This window comes from Hemicordylus capensis, chromosome 2 (assembly GCF_027244095.1).
Source record: "Hemicordylus capensis ecotype Gifberg chromosome 2, rHemCap1.1.pri, whole genome shotgun sequence".
NCBI classification, from domain to species: domain Eukaryota; kingdom Metazoa; phylum Chordata; class Lepidosauria; order Squamata; family Cordylidae; genus Hemicordylus; species Hemicordylus capensis.
The window spans coordinates 428,302,356-428,328,369 of NC_069658.1; the positions used below are offsets into that span (position 1 = coordinate 428,302,356).

The window sequence follows — 26,014 nt, forward strand, 5'->3', positions numbered from 1 at the left end:
AGGGATGATCAGGAGAGAAAAGCATCAGGAGAAAAGACCAAATTTGAAGCAAATTTGCCTGCCTTTACTAATCTTCTTATTGAGGAACCCCTAATAGCTTGAAAATGCCTTCCTCATCATCATGTCATTGGCCTTCATTTGATTTATTCTGTTCTTCAGCACAGAAGAAGCACACATGGGAAAAGACAATTCATTGCAACTACAGAAAGAGCAAATGTTCTTGCCCAAGGCAGTTGCTGAGGGTGGCCTACAGCTAAGAAACCAACTGTTCATGTTTCAAAAAAGAATGAAAGCTGTTCTATAATTCCCAGGGGTGGGGGGGGGAGAGAAAGAAAGAGAGAGAACTGAAACAAAATTACTTCAGGGGTCACGCAGATGATATATATAGAGGGGAAGACCAGATTTCCAACTCAGAGAGGGGTCTGGTGTCCTTCTTTCTCTTTCTCTTTCCTTCTTTGCTATCTTCCATACTCCTTGAATCAGACACTATGAGTAGGCAATTCAGTTCTAGGTCTGGGAGTGGGATCAGGTCTTCCAGTGGCTACACTTCTTCGACCTTTGTCACTCCTGGTGGGACAAAAGGCAGCTTCAGTTCAGTTTCTTTAGCCCGAAGTGGGAGAGGAAGTGTAGGGGTAGGTGGTGGCTTTGGTAGCAGAAGCCTCTACAACTTAGGGGGTACCAAGAGCATCTCCATTGGTATTGGTGGTGGTGGTGGTGGAGGCTTCTGGAGTGTTGGATATGGTAGTGGTGGTGGGATTGGTGGAGGAGGTGGACTTGGTGGAGATGGATTTGGAGCTGGGGGATTTGGAGCTGGGGGATATGGTGGTGCATTAGGGATGGGAAGCTGCTTTGCTGGTGGAAGAATGGGCCCCATGGTTCCTCCTGGGGGCATCCAGCAAGTGACTGTCAACTCCAACCTCCTGTCACCACTGAATCTAGAGATTGACCCAGAGATCCAAAAGGTACGTGTGCAAGAAAGGGAGCAGATCAAGAGCCTCAACAACAAATTTGCTTCATTCATTGACAAGGTGAGTCCACTGAGTGGTGGAGATTTGCAGTCATTTGTGAGAGAGGGGTGACATTAGCAATTCATCTGAACATGTTCTGGATGGAAGCAAATTCAGACATCATTCTTCCTGACCAAATGTTAACTTCTAACTCCATGGTATCTATCAAAGAATTATGGTTTGTTATACATACCAAGCCCCTGCCTTTCTCATTGAACTATCCCAGAATTCCATGGGGAAAAGGAATAACTATTAAACCAATTTTAATTCATAGTGAAGATCTGCCTGGTATTTATTCAGAGGTATTGTAGTTTGTTTCTAGCACAGCATTTAGCATTATTGTGGCTTATTCACAGATGAACAGATACAAAGACAATGAGGGGGATTAACATGTGGGATGGGCACCAGATGTGGCACAAGCAGCAAGAATAGCAGGAGGATCTGTGAGCATGGCTATGAAATAAAGCCAGGCCTAAACTATGAGAGCAGTCCAGTGCGTTGGTCAGCTGGAAGCCCTACTTTTGCTACCAAAATGATGACCACCCCAATTTCACCTTTCTTGCAAAAAAGAAAGAGAGAAAGAGAGAGAATCCAGAGCCAGTGTTTGTAGAAGGAGGCCCACTCTGTATTTGAACAATACACACAATAGAGAGCTTACTGTGCCTTCCTTACAACATGTGGTGATGCTGAGTAGTAGCCAAGAGTGTGTTACCTAGCACGTCTCACCCGAGCCATCAACATTAAGTGGGCTTAGGTACTGGGAAGTGGTCCTCTGTTTATTGTGACCCCAATGGGTAATTGTAATGTTTTCTGCTTTTGTCAATTTAAAGAGGATTCAGCTTACAGAAAGATAGCTTATTTGCTTTCCTTCAGGCTCTAGTGCTACTGTGAGCATGAACCAGGTGATTGAACCCGGAGAATGAACTCCAGTAATAGATAAATGCAGCTAGTCCTCAATGATCATTGTATAATAAGGAATAGAATCGGGTTCTGTTGCACTCTACATGCAGTGTGTCTCTTGATGGGTTTCAGGTACGGTTTCTGGAACAGCAGAATAAGGTTCTGGAGACAAAGTGGAACCTCTTGCAGCAACATGGCAGCACAGCCACAAAGGTCCACCTTGAATCCATTTTTGAGGCATACATCAATAGCCTCAGGAGGCGACTGGCTATCCTGACAGATGACCGGGGGAGGCTAGACGGAGAGCTGAGAAATGTACAGGATCTTGTTGAAGATTCTAGAAAGAAGTGAGTAAATTTGGATGACAAGATAAAACAACTGGATCAATGCATGCTGCAGAAATGGACAGTAGCATCTTGAGCAGATAGTGTGGTCTGTACCATTTCAGGCTGCAGGTGGGGGGAATGCCATTTTCATGCCTCTAAAGTATTAAAAAAGACTCCCTGAAAGTAGAGAATGAACACATTAGGAAAAAAGATTCTGCTTGGCCCTCCATCTGCTGTGCTGGTTTTCTAGTTGCAAGGAGTGCTTTCTCAGTCAGGGAGCATGCCGATATGTCTCACCTATCCTCTGAAAAGTTGCAGCCCATTCGACTAGTTCGGGACTCTACCATCTCATTCTACTGCTTGTGTCTAGATCCAGAGATGTCTGTGAATGAATTGGAAGTGCAGCCTAGCTGCTTGCCTTGTTTCACTGCAGTGGTGGTTTGGGCTTGGGTCCCACCTTGTGGTTTCGACAGGAGAAGTTTTCATTGCATATTAAAGAAATGGGGGCATTTAAAGCAAGTTTTTACAGGACTATAAAAATGCACTGCCATGGCTTGCAAAGAACCATAAAACCTTGCAGCAGCAATTAACTTAATATATAGCATGACTACATGTCCTATTTAAAAGGATGGTGCTGATTGTAGGGAAGTGCCACAAAAACCTAGGAATGCAGCTGCAATCAAAGCAAGTGAGATTTAGGGAGGCTTTTAAAAACTCCTTCATACAGATATTACAGGAACCTCAGTCATTAGCAAAAACCTGGGTGATCTGAATGATAAAAACAGCACTACCATTGCATGTATTCTCTCTCACCCATTCTGGACATGCACACATCCCCTGCCTGCCTGCCAGATATAAACCTTTTGTGGTTTCTGATGTTCTTTGCTGCTCATGAAACTCTGTGCTGAATGACAGTAACAGGGCCTGTGCCAAATTATTTTGTGCCCTAGGCAAACACATTGACACTCTACACTCTGCGCCCCTCTGAGGTCTGCGCCCTCGGCAGCTGCCTAGTTAGCCTAATGATAGCACCAGCCCTGGTCAGTAATCATTTCTAATTAAGTTAGGCTGTGTGCCACAATGAAACCATCTCAGTTGGATGGCCTAATAGAGAGCTGTAAGAACTGAATGTCACCTCATAGACAAGAATTTCTGCCCCGGAGTACAAATGCATTTATGTTGCATCATTGCCTATCATATATCCATCTCATATAAATCTGCATATTATAATATTTAGCTCTCTAAGAATTGCCAACTAAAATTGGCAACAAGTTGCTATAGATGGCAATGACCAGACAAAGCCTGCAATAGGAACATAAGTGTCCCCCTGAATCATAGTCAAGGGCCATCTGGTCCAGTCTCCAGTGTGCTGTTTCCCACAGTAGATTGCCAGATACACAGTCCACAAACAAATCATGAAGGCAGCAGCCCCACCTTCCTGTTGCCCTCTCCAGCAACTGATATTCAACAATATACTGCCTCTGAACATAGAAGTTCCTCATAGGCATCATGACTGCTAGCCACCTGTATACCTGTTCCACAATCCTGCACACAGAAAGCCTGCATAAATCCCACTCAACTGTTTATGTGAGATGGCCCTGTTTTTTCTTTAACTTTCACCTTGAGCATAAATGTAATGCTATGCAAGTTGGTCTGAGTTACTTCTGGGGAAAACTACTTCAGTGTAATGCATTTAGGAGTGGGCTATAAGGGCATGATTCAGGCTTGTAAAGAGCTACTTGCCTACTTACTGGAAATTTTTGCAGGTGAATAATTACAGAAGTTTTAGAAAATTTAATGAAGTCCCCCACCACCACCACCACCACCACCATTTGGGGCTATTGATGTGCCACAAATCTTGACACTGGTAAAGAAAAGCTACTAAAAAAATCTGGGCTAGTAACTTCTGTGGGCCGAGGATGATGGGAAATATAGTCCAGAAACATCTGAGAACCCAAGGCTGGGAACCCCTAAGCTACTGAATAGCATGCCTTATTGACTCATCACGAATATTTGGATGTCAATATCAGTGGCTATCATTACAAGAGGAAACCTGGACATTTTTATTTATTTGACTTATGTGTATACTGTAAAACTTGCACCTCTGGGCATTTTACAATAAAACCATGCACATACCATTTTTGCCATGTTTCCTCAGCTTGGTCTATGAAGAAGAACTAAAATCACAATATGCTTCTTTTCCTAACAGTTATGAAGATGAAATCAACAAGCGCACAGCTGCCGAAAATGATTTTGTTGCTATAAAGAAGGTAAAAAATTTTTAAATTGCTTTAATTTTTAAATAAGGGATGTTTGAGCATGTCATAACATATCTATATTCATTGTACTGCTTGGAAGGGAAACATCTGAAGTTTTTGAGGGTGTATTTGAAAAAGAAGGATGATCTACATTGTTGGTCATCTGGTGATTCTTCAGATCATTGGTCTACCCATATGGAGAAGGGCAAATGCAACTCTGCTTTTAGTCATACGTCTAGATTGGCAACTGCTACCAAAGGAGAGTCCCCACATGCTACACAGATGCAAGGAAGATTTTATTCAGTACATTAGTCTGGGGCATAGGAACAAACAAAGCAGCCTTGCACTGAGTTCGACCATAATGGTCCACTAGTGTCAACACTCAAATGACTGCATCTATCCAGGATTTCAGACAGGAGTCTTCTCCAATCCTACCTGGAGATGCATAGGATTGCACGTGGGGCCTCCTACACAGAAAGCTACTCTACTGTACTCTTCAGTACTGCTGAGGTACAGAACCTTGAGACTGGTTGGGTAGGAGCGAAGAGATTCAGCTATGAACCAGGAATTCCTTGGCTCAAATCTTGTCTGTTTCAAGAACTCAACGAGGCTGCCCCAGGCAGTGATCTCTCAGCCTCCCACATTTGCAATCTGAGGACAATAATACTGACATACCTTAGATGGTGGTTGTACAGATTCTAAGATAATATCTGTGAAGCACTGCATATACAGTGTTCCCATCATTGCATGATAGCTAATTGGAACCTCCATATATAGAGGAATTAAACGTCTGAGGACTGGATGGGATGGAGCCATAGCTCAATGGAAGAACACCTGCTTTGCATGCAGAAGGTTTCCGGCGCAGTCTTTGGCATGTCCAGGTAGAACTGGGAAAAGACTCCTGCCTGAAACCCTGAAGAGCTGCTGCCAGTCAGAGTAGACAGTACTGAGCTAGGTGGACCAGTGGTCTGACTCCGTATAAGGCAGTTTCCTATGCACTAGATCATAGAGACAGAAAAAGGCCATTACCTTCATGCCTGCTTATGAGCTTGCACAGGCATGTTGGGAGGAGCAGAGTAGACATTATTGTCAGCAATGTGAATGTATTTCCTGACAGGTTACAACTTAGGCCTAACATAGTGTAGGCTAGATCCTTTTATTTGATCCGGCAGGTATCTTTGCTGTTGCTGCTTCATCAACAACAGCACAGCGTTCAATGAAATTCAATTCATTACATTCTTTCAGGATGTAGACGGTTCCTTCATGAACAAAGTGGAGCTTCAAGCAAAGGGAGACGGCCTGAGAGATGAGCTAAACTTCCTGAGGGCCCTCTTTGAGATGGTAAGTGCTTGACTTCCTTGATCCATAGAAATTAGAGTTATGAAGACTCATAAGGGCTATTCTCACAAAATGAGCCGACTGGGTTAACCCAAGCGGCTCATGTCATCTGCAGCACCAGGAGCCCTCACTCCCAGCTGCTCCAGCTGAGGGTAGCCCAATACTTCTAACCGGCTTTTTACTGTACCAAGCTAGGACAAACTGTGGGATTGTTCTACCTCAGCAGACAATCACCTGGGTGATCGCCACTGGGTAGAAGACTTCTCCCCAGTCCACCACCATCTTGGGCAGTGAGCCAGATGGGGGAAGGAGTGGCCACACTGAGTGCAGCGGCGGCTCTAATCAGAGCTGCTGCTGCTGCAGGGCACTCTGGGATGTAGGAAGACTTCCTCCTTCTGATCTCAGCTTTGTCCTCTGCCACACTGCCACTCGAGTGGGAGTGTGGTGTGGCGGAGGCAAAGAAGGTCAATGATCATCTTCCAGGGAAGGCAGACAAGCTCCTGCCTTCCCCACAGCCCTCCTGAGCAGTGGCCGGAGGTTGTGTGCATGAACTCACTGGCTCAATTGTGACTGGTTGTGATCTCAAGGCTGGCCCTCATGTTACTTTCTCCAGACATGGGATGACTCGTGTCAGCATGCTTTAAAAAAAAAAAAAAAATCTTTTCTATGAATAAGTAATACAGCGTAAGATACATACTTAAGGACTCTAAATATAGCTCTAAGGAATCTAGACTGGATCAATTCGATATCCGAATGGGCCCTTTGGATCCAGATAGCGACTCCAAAGAGCATTTGAGCCACAATCTTGGCTCGAAATACTTGCAAAGCTATAGGTATAAATTGGCCACCTTTCCCATAAAAAGTGCAAAAAGGCATATATTGTGTTACGGGCCAGAAAAATAATGTGTAACTACTGCAATTTCCAGTTCAAATTGGATTGAAAACAAATCCCAAGGTAGGTAGGTATGTATGCATGTACGTATGTATGTATGTATGTAATTGATTTCTATACCGTCCTTCCAAAAAATGGCTCAGGAGAAAAATGGCTTACACAGAGAAATAATAAATAAATAAGATGGATCCTGTCCCCAAAGGGCTCACAATCTAAAAAGCATGAGCAGTAACAACAGAAAGCACTCTAGGGTAGGTAGAACCTGAAATAATGTGCCAAAAGGCACCACTGTCGTTGTGAGTGACCAAGATTAATGTCCTCCAGATATTTTCCTGTGCTTGGGACTTGGCGGACCTCACACATTTTTTATAAGCTTTCTTGGTTGTAAAATATTCTGGAGGGAGCACTTGATTAGAACCAGCTCTATATTCCCCATATATGCCCCGCAGCCTGATAAGCAAATCCCTGCACTGTAAGTCAAACCACTCATTAGAGTTGTTCATCCTACCTCTCTTAGAAGAGAGGAGTTGACCTGTAGTCAAGATCTTTTGTGAGACCTCAGCCTCAAGCTTTTCATAACAGGAGATTGCTAGCACTCTTGGGGGGCCCTGCACGACAGGGTTATATAGTTCAATGCCAACTGCAGAAGAATACAGGGTATTCAATGCCCTTTCCACATCAGATGACCAATTTACCTTCCATCCTGTTTTGGTAGGAAAGTATTCAGCCAAGCTAGGAATAAAACAGTCTTGCCTAGATCGTGGTATATCAAGACAAAGAAAAGGGGCAAGTGGTCGCTAAAAGCTTGATCACCCACTTCGAACACAACGGCACGATTAAGCAGCAGGGGAGAAACCAAAATATAGTCTACCACACTGCTGCCGCAAGAGGATAAATATGTAAATTCACCCGGGATGTCAGAGGGAATGGTACAATTTAAAGGGATCAGATCAAAAGATCTAGCAAGATGAAACAGTTTAGCCCCTGCCTTATTAAGGACTCTATCTTGAATCATGGGAGTTATGATGCGTGAGCCACCCTCATTGTTTTAGATTAGTGGTTCCTAGCCAGGAGTATACAAACCCCTGGGGGTACCCGTACCACCTCCCCGACTAGTGATTAGGATGTAGCTCCATTGCCTCCTGAGCAGAGAACTTGGCTATTACAGTTCCCAACTTACACCCAGATTGTTACTCATGAGTAGTGCTATTGAAGTTAGTGGAACAATTAATGTCAATGGGAATACTCCTGGGTAACTTAATCTGGATGTAGCCAGTGACTCTAACAGTATGTCTCATGAATGTTCCATTTAAATTTGTGTGTGTGTATCTACACACACACTAAAAAATCTCTATGAGGAACCTGAGCTGAAGATTTCAAACAGAAAAAGTGCACTTGTTAGAAAAATTTGAAAGCTCCTGTTCTAAGTGATAACAGCAGTTCTTCAACAGACAAATTAGCCATCAGAAATGGGGTACTGATGAACAGAAAGGGAGGAGGAAAGGGAGCAGTTACACCAATCAATAAATCTGTTACAAGTATAGGGAATCTGATATAGGGAATCTGTGCATCCACACAACCAAAGCTGCCTGGAGCAACATGGAGCAACAGAGGCCATTATCCCAGCCTATGAGAATCCCACAGTGCACGGCATACTGGGTGTGGTGCACTGGGGGATTTCCCCAGAGGACGGGCACTCTCTTTGTCAGCACAAGCTGCTTACAGCTGTGTTAAGGTCATGTTTGCATCCTTAACCTCGGCTAAGTGCTGGGCTTTGGCACTGGGTCTGGCGCCGCAGGACTTCTGGGATTCATGTGGATCCCAGTGGTTCTCACGGGTAGCCAAACCTGGGCTTGGCTGCTCATGAGAACAACATCAATATATAGAAGGAGTAATTCTGTTCTTTGAAGTAGTAGTGAAAGTGCTATACATGTAAAAGAATGAGCATGTGGCTTTCAGTGAGCATGAAACTGCATACCACTTGCCAAGTTAGCAGGGTTGCCACTGAATCCCCTTTTTACCATAAATTCTGCAACATCTCTAGTTGGTGAGTTCTCCATGTCTTCCAGCACTCCGTGTGGGTTTGTTAGGGATGTGTGAACCGGTTCGGATCCGAACCAGTTCAGATCTGAACCGGGGCACTTCGGCGGTTCGGATCCGAACCGAACCAGCCCTCAGGTTCGGGCTGCAGGTTCGAATTCGAACCAAACTGGGGGTGGTTCGATTTGGACTGGTTCGGACCAGTTCTGACTCTCAGAAATTGGTAGGATGGTATCTGGCACCCAGGGGTACCTGTTACCCAAACCCCAAAGCAATCGGACACTCGCACGATTTTTTATGAATTTTTGGAAAAAAAATTTATTTTTTTATCATAGGATATAATGGGACTCGAACCAGGCCATTATTCCATATTGTGGAGCACCCATGGGTGGCAACAACCATGCAAACCCTGAAGCAATCAGACACCCCTATGATTTTTTATGAATATTTGAAATATTTTTAATTATTTTTCTCATTGAGTATAATGGGACACAAAACAGTCCATATCCCCTATTGTGGAGCACCTAGGGGCACAAAAGCGGGGTGGGTGGTAGACAGACAGGGGTGCCTACCACCCAAAAAGTCCCAAGGCAATTGGACACTACTCTGAATATTGGTGAATTGTTAAATTATTTTTGAATTCCTCATAGAGAATAATTAGGATTGCAGCAAATGTATAGCTTCACGTCGGGGGGGAAAGGGGTGTCCTAGAGTGGAGTGTGGTGGCTGGTAGTTCCTAGGGTGGGCAAGGAAGCTATCAGAATTACTTGACAGGAATTGGGCAAAGGGGTGGTTTTTAAGTGATTTTTGAAGTTTACGCGTCTTTGAGGTTTTTCTCCATAAAGAAGCATGAAGGTGTCAGCAAATGTATAGCTTCACGTCGGCGGCAAAGGGGTGGCCTAGAGCAGTGTGGGGTTGGTGGTAGTGCCAGGTAGGGGCAAGGAAGCTACCTGAATTTTTTTCAAAGGATTTGGGCAGAGGGCTGATTTTTCTAACCCATGGGGTACAGGGTTCTGTTGTTTCTGAGGTATTGAGTGTGGATTCTATGATAGCATATGAGAGTGGATTCATGGTGTTTCATTGAAAATCTCATTTGCTATCATAGAATCCACACAAAACACCTCAGAAACAACAGAACCTTGTACCCCATGGGTTAGAAACCCATTGGGGTGGTTGGCACCCTATGTGCACTACACCACCACTCGCTCTGGGCCACCCCAGCACCCCCCCCCCAGTGCACTTATGGGGCTGCTGAAAGCTCCATTATAATTTCTTATGAGGAAAAACCTTAAAGATGCGTAAACTTCAACAATTCGCCAAAAATCAGCCCTCTGCCCAAATCCTTTGAAAAAATTCAGGTAGCTTCCTTGCCCCTACCTGGCACTACCACCAACCCCACACTGCTCTAGGCCACCCCTTTGCCCCCGACGTGAAGCTATACATTTGCTGACACCTCCATGCTTCTTTATGGAGAAAAACCTTAAAGACGCGTAAACTTCAAAAATCACTTAAAAATCAGCCCTTTGCCCAATTCCTTTCAAGTAATTACTGCTTTTTATTGTATGTTTTTAATTTTTGTAAACCGCCTTGGGGTTTTCTTTTAACGAAAGGCGGTATAAAAATGTAAAAATAAATAAATAAAATAAATAATTCTGATAGCTTCCTTGCCCACCCTAGAAACTACCAGCCACCACACTCCACTCTACGACACCCCTTTCCCCCCGACGTGAAGCTATACATTTGCTGCAATCCTCATTATTCTCTATGAGGAATTCAAAAATACTTTAACAATTCACCAATAATCAGAGGAGTGTCCAATTACCTTGGGATTTTTTGGGTGGTAGGAACCCCTGTCTGTCTACCACCCACCCCGCTTTTGTGCCCCTAGGTGCTCCACAATAGGGGATATGGACTGGTTCGTGTCCCATTATACTCAATGAGAAAAATAATTAAAAATATTTCAAATATTCATAAAAAATCATAGGGGTGTCTGATTGCTTCAGGGTTTGCATGGTTGTTGCCACCCATGGGTGCTCCACAATATGGAATAATGGCCTGGTTCGAGTCCCATTATATCCTATGATAAAAAAATAATAATAATTTCCAAAAATTCATAAAAAATCGTACGAGCGTCCGATTGCTTTGGGGTTTGGGTAACAGGTACCCCTGGGTTCCAGCTACCATCCTACCAATTGTTGGGCATCCAAACCAGTCCAAACCAGTTCGGATCCGAACTGATCCAGGGGGTGGTTCGAACAAAAACAAAACCAAACCACCCCCTCCTGGTTCGGACCCAGTTCGGATCCGAACTGAACCGGGCAAACCGGTTTTGTGCACATCCCTAGGGTTAGTCCCCAACTGACTAATGCAAGCCATCACCTGGAATTTGGCGGCAGCATGGAGATGAACCACATAAAAAGAGTGATCCACATTGTGAGTCAGCACATACAAAATGATTTTCCATGTGGAGCATCTCCTATATGGGGGCAATTCAAAATGGCTTCTAAGCAGTGGCCATATCGTGGGAAGTGACTCGCCTTCAATCATCTCTTAATTATGATTCTTTCACAGTTATAATATTTAATACTCTGAAGTATGGATTGATACAGAAATAACATCAATGACTCATTTTCCCTTGCAGGAAATGGCTCAAATCCAAGAACAGATTAGTGAGACCAATGTCGTCCTACAAATGGACAACAGTAGAGATCTGGATCTCAACAGCATCATTGCTGAAGTGAAAGCACAATATGAAGACATAGCCAACAGGAGCCGATCTGAGGCAGAAGCATGGTACCAAAGCAGGGTGAGATTCTTGATATCTTGTCACTTTCCCATTTCTTCTGGAGAACAGAAGCCTGCATTCCATGCCCAGGTCCTTGTATTTTCTTTTTAGCCTTCAGAAAAGCCCAAAGCATATGAGAATCACTCAAATAAAGCTTAGCTCCTTATCCAGTGAATTTTATGAGATCTCAGAGACTCACAATTGGGAATGTTTTGCATCATTCCTCCTACCTCCAGATCTCTCTTAGTGCACAAGTCTTCCCCAGTTCCAAAATCCTCCAAATTCCTTTAACTGGATGAAACCCTGAGACATTTATGAGTGCACAGCACATATCACCCACAGATCCACTAACAATAGATTAGATCAAGCACCACCCTTGGGATGGCTAGGGAGGAATGGAAGATCTTTGCTGTCCATTTCTTCAGAGGGCCCAAATCTGTTACTGAAAACTTCCCCTTCCCTTCCTGGCCTTATTCAGCAGGATAGAGAAATGCTATTCTGCCAGATAAGTCCTGGTGGGAATGGGGGGGGGGGGGTATAGTTTTCCTAGTAGAGATATGTGAATAATTTTGTGGTTGAATCAATTCAACTCGAATCTGGTCAACTCAAGTGATTCGACCTCAAAACAAATCTACCCTTCACCAAATTCGAGCTCAAATCCAATCTCCCCAGATTTGATTCAAATCAATTCAAGATTTGAGGTTCCCTTATTCACTCCCTTGGATTCCCAGCTTTATAAGAAAAGAAAAGAAAAAAGAAAAGAAAAGAAAAGCTCTACCATTGTAGAAATGGAGTTATGGAGCAAAACGTGTCTGCTCAACTACTGGAATTTTGTAAGTGTTTAGACTCTTTGGTGTGTTATGAACTTTCTTCATAATGAATCCCTATAAGGATTCAATACACACCAAAGAGTCTAAACACTTCAAAAATTACACACACACACAGACACACACACACACACACACACACACACCAACCTGAGTACCAAACTGGCTTGCGGGTTGGGGGGTAGTTGGCACCCAATGTGCCCTACTCCCACCCCACCCACTTTGGGCCACCTTGGCACTACCCACAGGGAGTAATAGGGCCACTCCGAATCCCCATTTTTCCCTATAGTGGAAATATACACAATCATTAAAAACTAAAAAATTCAATAAACATCAACCGAGTGCCCCACCACCTTGACATATGGATGGTAGGTGGCACCCATGGGGCCCTACCCACCACCCCACTTTGGTGCCCCCTGGACCCACCCCACAATATCCTGGCACAGTTGCAGTAGCTCCATTACTAAATAATGTATTTTTGTATTGCAGTTCCAGGAACTTCAGAACACAGCCTCTACTCATGGTGATGACCTGAAAAACATAAAAAATGAGATGGCAGAGCTGAATCGAATGCTTCAGAGACTGAAAGCAGAAATTGATAGTGTAAAGAAACAGGTGAGGAACATTTTAATGTTGTGATGATTTGTTGCTTTTGTGTGTTTATTTGTGTGTTTTGTGTTTTCTGTCTCCTGAGTGGATTGCACCACAGTTTATGTGTGTACAAACTGGATGCTGCCTGCCTACTTGCAGAGCACATGGTTTGTATGTAAGAGGTTGCAGATTCAATTAGGGATGTGCATAAAACCGGTTCTCCCGGTTCGGTTCGGATCCGAACCGGGTCCGAACCGGACCAGGGTGGTTCGGTTTTGGTTTTGCCGAACCACCCCCCCGGTTCGGTTCGGATCCGAACCGGTTCGGATCCGAACCGAACCGGTTCGGATCTCAAAAAATAGCTGGTTTGAAAGGGGACCTTGTGTTCTACCTGCCACCCAAATTTCAAGTCGATTGGACCTTCCTCTGATTTTTGGCGATTTTTTAAAGTTTTAGTGACTTTGGGGCAGTTCGGGGGCATAGCATGGGATCTGGGCAAAAGGAGTGGGGTGGGGTGGTAGTGCCTAATGGGTGCAGGCTACCACCCCAATTTCAGGGGGATTGGGCAAAGGGCTGATTTTTGGTAAATTTCTGAAAATTTCATGTCTTTGGGGCAGATTGGGGCATATTGGGGCAGAAAGTGGGGGCTGGGGCAGAATAGTGGGGTGTGGTGGTAGTGCCTAATGGGTGGAGGCTACCACCCCAATTTCAGGGGGATTGGGCAGAGGGCTGATTTTTTGAGAATTTTTGAAGTTTTAGTGACTTTGGGGCAGTTTGGGGGCAGAAAGTGGATCTGCCCCAAAATAGTGGGGTGGGGTGGTAGTGCCTAATGGGTGGAGGCTACCACCCCAATTTCAGGGGGATTGGGCAGAGGGCTGATTTTTTGAGAATTTTTGAAGTTTGGGTGTCTTTGGGGCAGATTGGGGGCAGAAAGTGGATCTGCCCCAAAGGAGTGGGGTGGGCTGCTAGATAGTGCCTAATGGGTGGAGGCTACCACCCATCCCCAATTTAAGAGTGATTGGGCAGAGGGGTGAATTATGGTGAATAGAAAAGGTGTGAATTCTCATTCTATCATAGCAAATGAGATATTTTTCAATTAAACAACTCTCATGACCCCACTTTCACTTTTTCACACTTTCCTTTACTATGAATAATATGAGGAAGTAATCAATTTAGCACACTTCACCTTATGAAGACAAACCTCATACAAATAAATTCACCATAATTCACCCCTCTGCCCAATCACTCTTAAATTGGGGATGGGTGGTAGCCTCCACCCATTAGGCACTATCTACCAGCCCACCCCACTCCTTTGGGGCAGATCCACTTTCTGCCCCCAATCTGCCCCAAAGACACCCAAACTTCAAAAATTCTCAAAAAATCAGCCCTCTGCCCAATCCCTCTGAAATTGGGGTGGTAGCCTCCACCCATTAGGCACTACCACCCCACCCCACTCTTTTGGGGCAGATCCACTTTCTGCCCTCAAACTGCCCCAAAGTCACTAAAACTTCAAAAATTCTCAAAAAATCACCCCTTTGTCCAAACCCCCTGAAATTGGGGTGGTAGCCTCCACCCATTAGGCACTACCATCACACCCCACTATTCTGCCCCAGGCCCCACTTTCTGCCCCAATATGCCCCAATATGCCCCAAAGATATGAAATTTTCAGAAATTTACCAAAAATCAGCCCTTTGCCCAATCCCCCTGAAATTGGGGTGGTAGCCTGCACCCATTAGGCACTACCACCCCACCCCACTCCTTTTGCCCAGATCCCATGCTATGCCCCCGAACTGCCCCAAAGTCACTAAAACTTTAAAAATTCACCAAAAATCAGCCCTTTGCCCAATCCCCCTGAAATTGGGGTGGTAGACTCTACCCATTGGGCACTACCACCCCACCCCAAAATTTTGCCCCTGGGCCCCTTTTTACCCCCCCGAATCGATTCGGATTCAGATTCGGATTAAATCCAAATCCGAACCAAATCAAGGGTGATTCGGGTGACCCAGATTCGGGCACAAAACAGAACAGGGGTGATTCGGTTCGGGTCCGAGCCAAATCACCCGAAATCCCAAATTGCACACCCCTACTAAGCACACACACAGAGAAGAAGCAGGAGGCGGAGTGTGGATTCTATGATAGCATATTAGAGTGGATTGATGGTGTCTCATTGAAAATCTCATTTGCTATCATAGAATCCACACTCAATACCTCAGAAACAAGAGAACCCTGTACCCATGGGGGTGCCCCTACCAGAGATCCCTGTACCCCATGGGTTAGAAACCCATGGGGGTGGTTGGCACCCTATGTGCACTACACCACCACTTGCTCTGGGCCACCCCAGCACCCCCATGTGCACTTATAGGGCTGCTGAAAGCTCCATTATAACTTATTATGAGGAAAAACCTTAAAGACGCGTAAACTTCAAAAATCACTTAAAAATCACCTCTTTGCCCAATTCCTTTCAAATAATTCTGATAGCTTCCTTGCCCACCCTAGGAACTACCACCCACCACACTGCACTCTACGACACCCCTTTCCCCCCGACGTGAAGCTATACATTTGCTGCAATCCTAATTATTCTCTATGAGGAATTCAAAAACACTTAACAATAGGAATGTGCACGGATCGGTTCGGAGGCCATTCTAAAGGCCTCCAGACCGGTCCGGTCACGGGGTGGTTTTGGTTCGGGTGGGGAGTTTGGGGGGTTCCATCAAGGGCGGGGGGGGGCTTTACTTACCCCTCCCGCGCTTTCCACACACTGCAGCTGTAATTATTCTAATAATCGCTCGTCCGTTGGCGGCTCCTCCGATGGCTCCTCCAGTTAAAAAAATGGCCGCCCCCTTGTAGTCCCGGCCCCCTGCTGCTGCCGCCCCCTTGAAACCCCCTCCCGCCCCCTTGAAGCCCCCTCCCTCCCCCTTAAATCTCGCCCCGGGCCCCGATCGATAACTTCAGAGGCGAGCGGCGGGGAGATATCCTCCCGCCCCCTTCCCTGCCGGGCTCAGGCTGCAAATGACTTTAGGAAGGCTTCTGCGCACGCAGAAGCCTTCCTAAAGTCATTTGCAGCCTGAGCCCGGCAGGGAAGGGAGCGGGAGGATATCTCCCCGCCGCCCGTTTCCCTGCCGGTCTGCAAAGGTAAAAGTACTTTTGCAAAAGTAAAAGTACTTTTGCAAAAGTACTTTTACCTTTGCAGACCGGCAGGGAAACGGGCGGCGGGGAGATATCCTCCCGCTCCCTTCCCTGCCGGGCTCAGGCTGCAAATGACTCAGGCTGCAAATGACTGCTCATTTGCAGCCTGAGCCCGGCAGGGAAGGGAGCGGGAGGATATCTCCCCGCCGCCCGTTTCCCTGCCGGTCTGCAAAGGTAAAAGTACTTTTGCAAAAGTAAAAGTACTTTTGCAAAAGTACTTTTACCTTTGCAGACCGGCAGGGAAACGGGCGGCGGGGAGATATCCTCCCGCTCCCTTCCCTGCCGGGCTCAGGCTGCAAATGACTTTAGGAAGGCTTCTGCGTGCGCAGAAGCCTTCCTAAAGTCATTTGCAGCCTGAGCCCGGCAGGGAAGGGGGCGGGAGGATATCTCCCCGCCGCTCGCCTCTGAAGTTATCGATCGGGGCCCGGGGCGAGATTTAAGGGGGAGGGAGGGGGCTTCAAGGGGGCGGGAGGGGGTTTCAAGGGGGCGGCAGCAGCAGGGGGCCGGGACTACAAGGGGGCGGCCATTTTTTTAACTGGAGGAGCCATCGGAGGAGCCGCCAACGGAGGAGCGATTATTAGAATAATTACAGCTGCAGTGTGTGGAAAGCGCAGGAGGGGTAAGTAAAGCCCCCCCCGCCCTTGATGGAACCCCCCACCCCAGTGCCGGACCGCAGCTCTGCGGTTCCGTGCACACCCCTACTTAACAATTCACCAATAATCAGAGGAGTGTCCAATTGCCTTGAGATTTTTTGGGTGGTAGGCACCCATGCCTGTCTACCACCCACCCTGCTTTTGTGCTCCTAGGTCCTCCACAACAGGGGATATGGACTGGTTTGGGTCCCATTATACTCAATGAGAAAAATAATTAAAAATATTTCAAATATTCATAAAAAAATCATAGGGGTGTCTGATTGCTTCAGGGTTTGCATGGTTGTTGGCACCCATGAGTGCTCCACAATAAGAAATAATGGCCTGGTTTGGGTCCCATTATATCCTATGAGAGAAAAATAAAAATATTTTTCAAAAATTCATAAAAAATCGTACGAGTGTCCGATTGCTTTGGGGTTTGGGTGACAGGTACCCCTGGGTGCCAGCTACCATCTGACCAATTTTCAGCTTTCCGAACCGATCCGAACCGGTCCGAACCGGTTCGAAACGAACCACCCCCAGTTCGGTTCGGATTCGAACCAAACCAGGGGTGGTTCGGTTCGATCCGAACCTCCGAACCGGAACCGGTTCGGACCCGAACCGGTTCGGATCCGAACCGGTTCGCACATCCCTAGATTCAATACTTGGCATGTTGTATCAGTTTCTTAGATGTAATGTCCACTTCCTCCAATTCATGATGGAGAAAGATACTGAACAATATAGACCAGGGCTGCTCAACTCCTGCAGATGTTGGCCTACAACTCCCATAATCCCTGGCTATTGGCCACGGTGGCTGGGGTTTATAGGAGTTGTAGTCCAAAAACAGCTGGAGGGCCAAAGTTGAGCAGGCCTGATATAGTCCCTAGCACTAGCTAGCTCTTTCCATCCTGATGTCACAATGAGAGTTCCTGTGATCACACAATCATTACAATTGTCTTGCAAGAATATCTATCTATCTATCTATCTATCTATCTATCTATCTATCTATCTATCTAATATTTCTATACCGTCCAAAACTTGCGTCTCTGGGCAGTTTACAATTAAAATCAATATGATTTATTTATATCTGTCTAGCGCAGATATATGAATGTGCTGATCTTTAGCCAGTGGATGCTTAAAGAATCTATATATAATATTACTGACAGTAATGTTGCACATGATGTCATATGTAAACCAAACCACCCATGAAATTAGTAACCTACAGAAATCTATGTATTTTCTAAAACTTGCCACAGATTGCCAGGCTCCAAGCAGCTATAGCTGATGCTGAACAACGAGGGGAGCAGGCCCTGAAAGATGCCAGGGTGAAACTCAATGAACTGCAACATGCCCTACAAACTTGCAAAGATGACCTGGCCCGACTTCTGCGGGATTATCAGGAGCTGATGAACGTCAAAATGGCCCTGGATGTTGAGATTGCTATGTACAGGACTCTGCTGGAAGGAGAGGAATGCAGGTGGGTGCATCCTATGGACAGCTTGTGATATTGCTTTCTAAAATTTCATATTATCTTATGTAGTTGGGTGAAGTATGCTTATATAATTCAGTATGATTAATCCCTTCATACATGTTGTGTGTGTGTGTTCCTATTCAAGAGCATACGTAAGTTTTCAACCTTATATTTGCTTAAAGCCATCATGCATGGTGTTCTGTCTGTATTTAAAATCTCCAGCTTGGTTAGTTCATAATCCTATCAGTATATGAAATGCAGTGCACCCACTCACTGACTTTGCTGCTGGCTTAACACCCCACAGTGTCTTAGCCTCCCAAAGACCCTTGCTTGTTGCTAACTGCTGCAGCGGTTTGCTGCACTGAGCAGGGGGTTGGACTAGAAGATCTCCAGCGTCCCTCCCAACTCTAAAATTCTGTCAATTTTTTCTATTTATTTATTTATTTATTTGAGTTTTTATACCGCCCTTCCGAAATGGCTCATTTCATTCTCATTTCATTTCGGCTTATCCCTGACACTTCTTCTGTGTTGCTTCCCCTCATGTCTTTGAGACTTCTACGCATCAGCCCAATTCAGATGTAACAGTGAACCAGAGGTCACTTCAAGACGTCACTTCACTTCCAGTTTCCTTAGCGGTGTATCCGAATCCGGGAAACCAGAGTTAAAGATGAAAGGGGACCCACGGTTTCCCTCCCTAAACTCCATTCTGAACCTTTGGTTCAGAGGGGAGTTTGGGTGCCTTCAGAACCAGTGCCTTCTGGTTCTGCAGTGCCAGTGTTACATCCAGATGCTGGCACCACAGTTTTGGCCCCATGGAACTGGGGGAGGATGCCCCTCCCTCACTCCAGCCCGATTAGCTGTGCCGGCTGTCCTTCTATCAAGAAGGAAGCCCACACAACCAGCTCCTCTACCTCTCTGCAGTCTTGCTGACTGTAGAGAGGCAGCTCTCCCTAACATCTGAATGCAGATGGGAGAGCCAGAGGAGTGGGGCATGGAACAATGGGTCAATTGGACCCACGATTCCACATTACGTCTGAAGGCATCCATTGTCCTCTCAAATTGATATTTCTTATTACACTGCTTTCCCTTAACCAGCCTATTTCCTGTGCTGCTTTGTCCTCTAGAATCAAGCAAGGGTAACTAGATATAATGGAGGCTAAGTCTCCTCTACCTTTAAATAGACGTCGGGGAATTTCAGCCGATGAATATTTTTTGATCTCTCGCAACAAACTACACCAGCTGACATGTTGCCATCTCCACAATTATTAGAGCTACAGGAACCTTGCTCTCCTTTACATTTCATCATCCTACTCCTGTCCTTAAAACCTACCCATGTGAAGCATTTTGTAGCCAAACTGATAATTTACTGTCCCCAAATGAATATTCATCAACTATCCAAATTATATAGAGTGATCTCCCTGCCCCTCCACTGCACCAGTTAGACTATTCATGAATGTTCTATGACATCATGGCAGTTCTGTCAATAGAGACAGATTCCAAGCAGTAGGCAGGCAGCATCCAGTTCATCCCCACATAAACTATGGTGCGATTTACTTAGTTTGGGATTTTGTAGGACAATCATTCAGGTGATGAATGATGTTCATTGTGCTCAGGGGCATAGCTAGGAGAAAGGGGGCTCGTGTTCACCCATCTCCCTGGTGGCCCCTCGGAGTGAGGCAGATAATGATGAAAATAGGGAGGGGTGGAACTGGGGGACCCTCAGGAGCTGGGGCCCCCAGGTTCTTTGAACCCATCTGCTCAATTATAGCTAAACCCCAGATTATACTTGGTTTTTTTACTGCATTTATTTGTGCATATTTGTGTACAGATGCTATTAAGTGCATTTGCATGGCATACATCTGATGATGTAGTAAAGTCTTATGCTTGATGGACATGTTTATACTTAGAACAGCTAATATCTATGCACATATTTAGGAAATATTGCATGCTGTTATCCATCATTAAGTAAATAACATTGCATGCAAATGTGTATATTTTATTTTTCATATTATTAGCTCTAAAGCTTATGGAACAAGTCTGCAAGTAAATAATATATGTGCATATACTTTACATACATATAATTAACTCCTGGTTTACGTGTGTGTGTGTGTGTGTGTGTGTGCAATTGCAATTGATCATCTAATTCTCAGACACTATATTCATATTCCATTCTGGATTACATTAATATGAATTGGGTCACTGGCTGGCTTCACACAGGACCAGAGTTATGTTTCCCCAAATGCTTCTCTCTGATTCCAGAGGGTCTCCACAGGTCTAGTCCCCCACTCTAGCCACTGCACTGCTCTAGTGCACCACACTAGCTCTCAAGAACCGTTACTGGTTATTCAGTGATGGCAGGAAAAGCACTTGATACAAACTCAGTGGTCTATTTGTATTATTACTTCATATATCCTGGAGCTGCCTCATGGCAGAGCTGAGTCCTGCCAAGAGGTAGTGTGGCTTTCCTTCGTCTCCTGGTCCTCTGTTTCTGCCATGTCTTTTGAGTTTGTCAGGCTACATGTTTACTCAAGAGTAACTCCCACTGAGTTCAATAGGATTTACACCCAAGTATGTCTTAATGAACTACTACAGATATCATCACCACTGGTTTATGTATTTGTTCCATGTCGATCACCTCCTTCCTTTGAGGAGCTCACGGCAGTGCAATGTTCTCTCTCCCGTGTCATCCTCACAACAACCCAGGGAGGTAGATTAGTCTGAGAGCTGGTAAGAGGAGCAAGGTTCACCCCAGGAGCTTCAGGGATGAGTGGGGATTTGAACCCACTCCTATCTAGTCCACATTGGTTAGGCCTAAGATTGCCAGCTCCTCACCCATTGTGTGATCATGGCTATGAGAGAGCAGGAAGCCATTACCCCTTCACCCAGGCTCTTTCCCCACTTGCAGGACTTTCTCCCACAGCAAGTGGAGAAGGAGGGTGAGGAAAAGACTCAGTGGAAGAAGGAAGTGGGAGGCAAAGAGGCTGAAAACTACCCGGAGGTGCTTAAAGGGATAGTCAGGATCTCTGGGTGAGAGTCTGATGTTAATGAGACCAGCTTAGTTGCCGGTACTTGTGCCTAAGAGCACAGAGTGAGTCAGCTGCCATTCTCCTTTGAACAGTTGTGCGATCTCCTTCCAGAGGCCATCAACCAAAATGGTTGATGACTATATCGGTACACAAAAATCTTAATTGTGTGCTGTTATACCTGTATGTCATCTGACTCTTTTGACAGTTACAGAGGCTTTTCTCATAAGCAGCCTAGCCTAGGCTACTTGTGAGAACAGGGCTAGGCTGCTCACATGGAGCACCAGGATGTGTGCAGATCCTGGCACTCCCACCCAGCCTAACCCAGCTCCTAAGCTTGGCTCTTAGCTGAGGTTAAGGGAGCAAGTGCTCCCTTAACCTGGCTCCTGGGCTTGTGTGTCTCCTCAGTTCCATGGAGCCAAGGAGACACAGAGACGGGTGCCTAGAGCATCCATCCAATGGGGGAATCCCTTCATCATGTGTTGCCTTGTGGGATATGTGGAGGCCAGGAAAATGAGGTCCGGCCTCTGTTGATTCGTGCTGCTCCTATCAGTGCAGGTTGTGTGGGCATGCGGCTTGCACACCGAAAGGATCAAGAGGAATCATCTGGGGAAAGATAGGTTGAACCCTGCCTTCCCCGCTGCCTGCCTCTCCATGCAGCCATGTGAATAGCCCCACCATGTGGTTCAGTTCTGTTCCTTCTCTTCTATAGCTACTAACCCTAACCAGCTATAGACTGACAAATCTGAACTAGGCAGGGCAATATTCAGCATTGAGATTTGCATCCCACCTTTTTCCCCAAGATGCTTACAATGGCATTACCTGGGGTTCACAGACAAGGCAGCTTCACACATCATGGTGTACCAGCAGTTTGGCCAAGCCACTGCAGCCCCAGGAACATGCCTGCACCCTACTTCTGGTATCAGCAATGATATGCCAAGATTGGATGTCTCATGCAAACTTGCCAATCTCAGCGTGTTCTACCCTACCTGCAGTACGGAACCAACATCTGTTGAACTGAGGGACAGATGTCAGGTTCTGTACCACAAATAGGGTAGAACATGCCAAGATTGGTGGGTTTGTACAACACACCCAATCTTGGCATATCCTTGCCAATACCAGAAGAAGGCACATGTGTGTTCGTGGGCTCTGGTTGCTCAGCCAAACTGCTGGCTCACCATGACATGTGAAATCACCCATGGTATCCCACCCAGGTGCTGACCAAGCCCACAAACCAGCTTAGTTTAAGAGAATGGACTATATTGGGACCTCTCAGGTCATTGTCTGATCCTCTCAGGCCTTCTCTGACATCTTCCCCACATCAGAAGGTGTCATGCTCACTTCTTCATCGGCCTATTGTTTAAAAATACTACTGCGCCCTTAATGCCAGGTCTGAAAGAGCTGCTGCTGGTTATTGAGTGGTGAAGAATAGGCATTCTGTGCACACTCAGATGCAAACTTTGATCTGCTCACGTGCCCCAGACTGATCCTGGGTATTTGAAATGTGCACCACACGAGGGAGCTCTTAGGTGACTGCACCATGGCAGAAACCAGCTTACGTAATGTGCTAATCAATCGGGCTCTGAAGACAGGTTTTACTGCTGGGATAGAGAGAGAAGAGGGGGTGGTGGTTACACCACTGTCATTGCAACATAGTCACAGCCAGTTAGTACAGAATGTTTTTTGAGGTGATGGGCTGAACTACACAAAGACAACCACCATGTAATACAGGCTGTCTCAGAGGTAAAACACTGGTTGCACCCGGACGCTAGAGGCACCCCTCCACCCCAGGTTTGTAGGGGGAAAGTTAAACCTGTGGCTGGCAAACAACCACAACAACCCGTCATATCAGCCTGAAACTGGGATTGTGTAATCCCCAGAAACAAGGATTGTGACTAGAGCTTATACAACTGGGGGGAAAAATTGAGGTAGACACTTCATTTCCCCCCCCAACAACCATTGAAGGGATGCTGTGCTGGGGCTGGATAGAAGCAATTGCCCTCCTGCTACTTTTTTTGCTAGCCGCCTTGGAGGATATCCTCTGTGACAGAAAGGTAGCATACTATTTTTAAAGGATGTGCTGCAAACAAATACTTCAGTCATTCAAATCTGATTGGAAGCGGGCTCCAGTGGTCAAGACCCCTTAGAGTGGGGTCTTGTATTCTATCTAGCAACCTTTTATGTTTTATTGTTCCAGTGGGAATCCTGGGGAGAGTGTCCTCTGACCTGGATGAGATCCATGACAGCCACTCTGCCACTACCACAGGAAGACTGTGGGCACAAAGGTGGTCTCAGGCATCAGCAGTGGGCCTTTCTGAGGGCCCAGGGCAGCTCCCTAGAGACATTGATGTCTAACACTAGCTCTGGTTCACTTGCATTCTTGGTGTAATACCACATAGTGTAATTTTGTGGTAACCAGATGCAAAGGAGAGCATTGGTGTGGATAAGAAGGATATTTAGCAAGTGCAAGTTTTCTTATTCCTGTGTGACAAGCTTAGGAGATGGAGCCATAGAGTAACGTAAGAGCACATGCTCTGCATGTAGAGGGATCCAGGTTCAATCCCTGGCATCTCCTGGTAGGGCTGGGAAGGATATCCATCTGAAGCCATGGTGAACCACTGCTAGAAAATGTAGGCAATTTTGTCCTGAACGGAACAAAGGCTGGACTAATTTATGACTCATAAAGCATATTCATATATACCGGGGCCTAACTTCCTTCTCTTTCAGTCACCAAACTAGTGTTTCTAGTGGCATTTGGCAATTCTTGTGTCTGATCCTACATTCTTATTTGTCAGGAGAGTGCCTTTCTACTTGCTATGTGTAAGGGCAAGCAATCATCATTGCTTTGCTCTTAAAACTGTTTCTTGTTGAAGAATTGGGTGGCTTACTATTTTCTCTTACTTTTGCAGGATGTCTGGAGAACATGCTGCCCCTGTGAGCATATGTAAGTATTTTAATAATGTTACTTAATTATAAATGTCCATAAGATGGTATGACTTTTCAAGCAGTTTCCCTCTCTATAGGATCCCTTGTGTTCAGAGATGTGTCTTTAGAGATCCTGACAGTAGACAACGCTGGTCTCCCATCAAACATTGCACAGGGCTTCTGAGGATACTGGAAGTTTTCTAGTACCCATAGACTCCTTTGAAAGGTTTATAAAATAACAGAGTCAGGAGCGGGAATAAAGGAATTGTAATGGATCACAAAAGGTTAACTGAGTGAAACCATTCCTGACAGGGTGGTCAAACCTCTTCATGAAGGTTATTTACAACCACTAATAGAAGCTCAAGATAGCACAAGTCAAAAAGAATACAAACTAGCCCAAAAGAACGGATACTAAGCAGAGGGACCAGAAAGGTATATAAGGCCAGAAGGCTGCCTTTAAAATGTTGCCTAAATGAGTGGGGATTAAAATGAGCACCAACTCCAGGGAACCAAATGGAAATTGCCAATACGTGACACAATCATTTGAGGAACACACTGACCTGCATTTTGGGTGGTATACAAATGTGTTAGATAAATAAATAAATAATTTTAAAAACCAAATTAAAACAAACCATTTAGAGTTGATCTGAAATGCCCTTTCCATTGGCAGATAGTGGCCAAAGCAGTGGTGGAAATGCTGGACCTCCTGGTGATGGCTGGCTCCAGCTGGTCACTACTTGTTTCTAGAGGTCCTCTCAAAATGATGCTAGATCATGATGCGGCATAATGCCTGAGGCATTTCAGGGAGGGAGTGACAGACAGACAGAGCTGGCTGCTGGGAAGAGGCCTAGTGCTTCCAAGACTGTATTAAAAAAACACGCACCCACTGTTGCCACCACCAGATGAAGGCAAGCTCCTTTCTTTTAAACTTTACAAGCATACCTCACTTACCTCCACCACTGCCCAACCACCACCACCCCTCAAGTTTCACTGAAATTGCCTGTAGGAAGATTTTCCTACATTAACCAAAAATATAGTATGATTCTTCTCATATGCTTATGTTAAACAAATTTAAGTTTTGTAAGCACGGGCAATATGTTGGAGGCAGGTCTAGGACAGATTTGAGTAACAAGTGTGCTCTTTTTTTTTGCAGCGGTGCTCAGCAGCTCTTCTACCATGGGCGGAAGTGGTGGTGGAGGTCGAATGAGCAGTGGAGGTTTCAGCCTAGGTGGAGGCGGTGGAGGCAGCAGCCTTAGTCTTGGAATGGGTGGTGGAATGGGTGGTGGTGGTGGAGGAGGTGGTGGTGGTGGTTTTGGTGTCGGCAGTGGGATCACTGCTGGAGGGAGCAGCTTTAGTGCTGGAAGTGCACGAGGCTATGGAGAGGGACTGAGTGCTGGAGGAGGAGGTAGCTCAAGTGTAAAGTATGTCTCATCAACCTCATCATCAAGCAGGAAAGTAGTCAGATAAAGAGGAAATCCAAGGGTCAGCCATTTCTGGAAAGCTCCTATTCATTCTACTTGCCAGCTGCCAACACCCATCCACCAAGACAGTCCTACATATACCCATGAGAAATTAAATAACAAAAATATCCCCTTGAATGATCACATGACTAGACGGACCTGTACAAAAGCATGGACATGGTGGTCCCCAGTCCTTCTTGTTGCTTCAGATTCTGTGTCAAAGGCCATTCTATACAAGGTTCATCATCATGGCTGTCAGATGCCTGGACCCTTTGGGAAAGCTTGAGAGGAAAATTGGCCTTTGATCAGACAGCAGTAAAAGACCAGCCAATTTCCCCCGCATGTAGATTTTTTCA

At 45.6% G+C, this 26,014-nt stretch overlaps 1 protein-coding gene across 1 annotated transcript; it reads left to right on the plus strand.

Moving 5' to 3' along the window:
- Nucleotides 1-488: 488 nt before the first annotated feature.
- On the plus strand, nt 489-25,665 carry LOC128346362 (keratin, type II cytoskeletal 5-like). The gene is made up of 9 exons (XM_053299569.1): nt 489-1,028; nt 2,040-2,254; nt 4,443-4,503; nt 5,737-5,832; nt 11,403-11,567; nt 12,863-12,988; nt 18,036-18,256; nt 24,183-24,217; nt 25,352-25,665. Exons 1-9 carry the CDS (start codon nt 489-491, stop codon nt 25,663-25,665), a joined length of 1,773 nt encoding a protein of 590 aa, XP_053155544.1.
- The last annotated feature ends 349 nt before the right edge of the window (nt 25,666-26,014 follow it).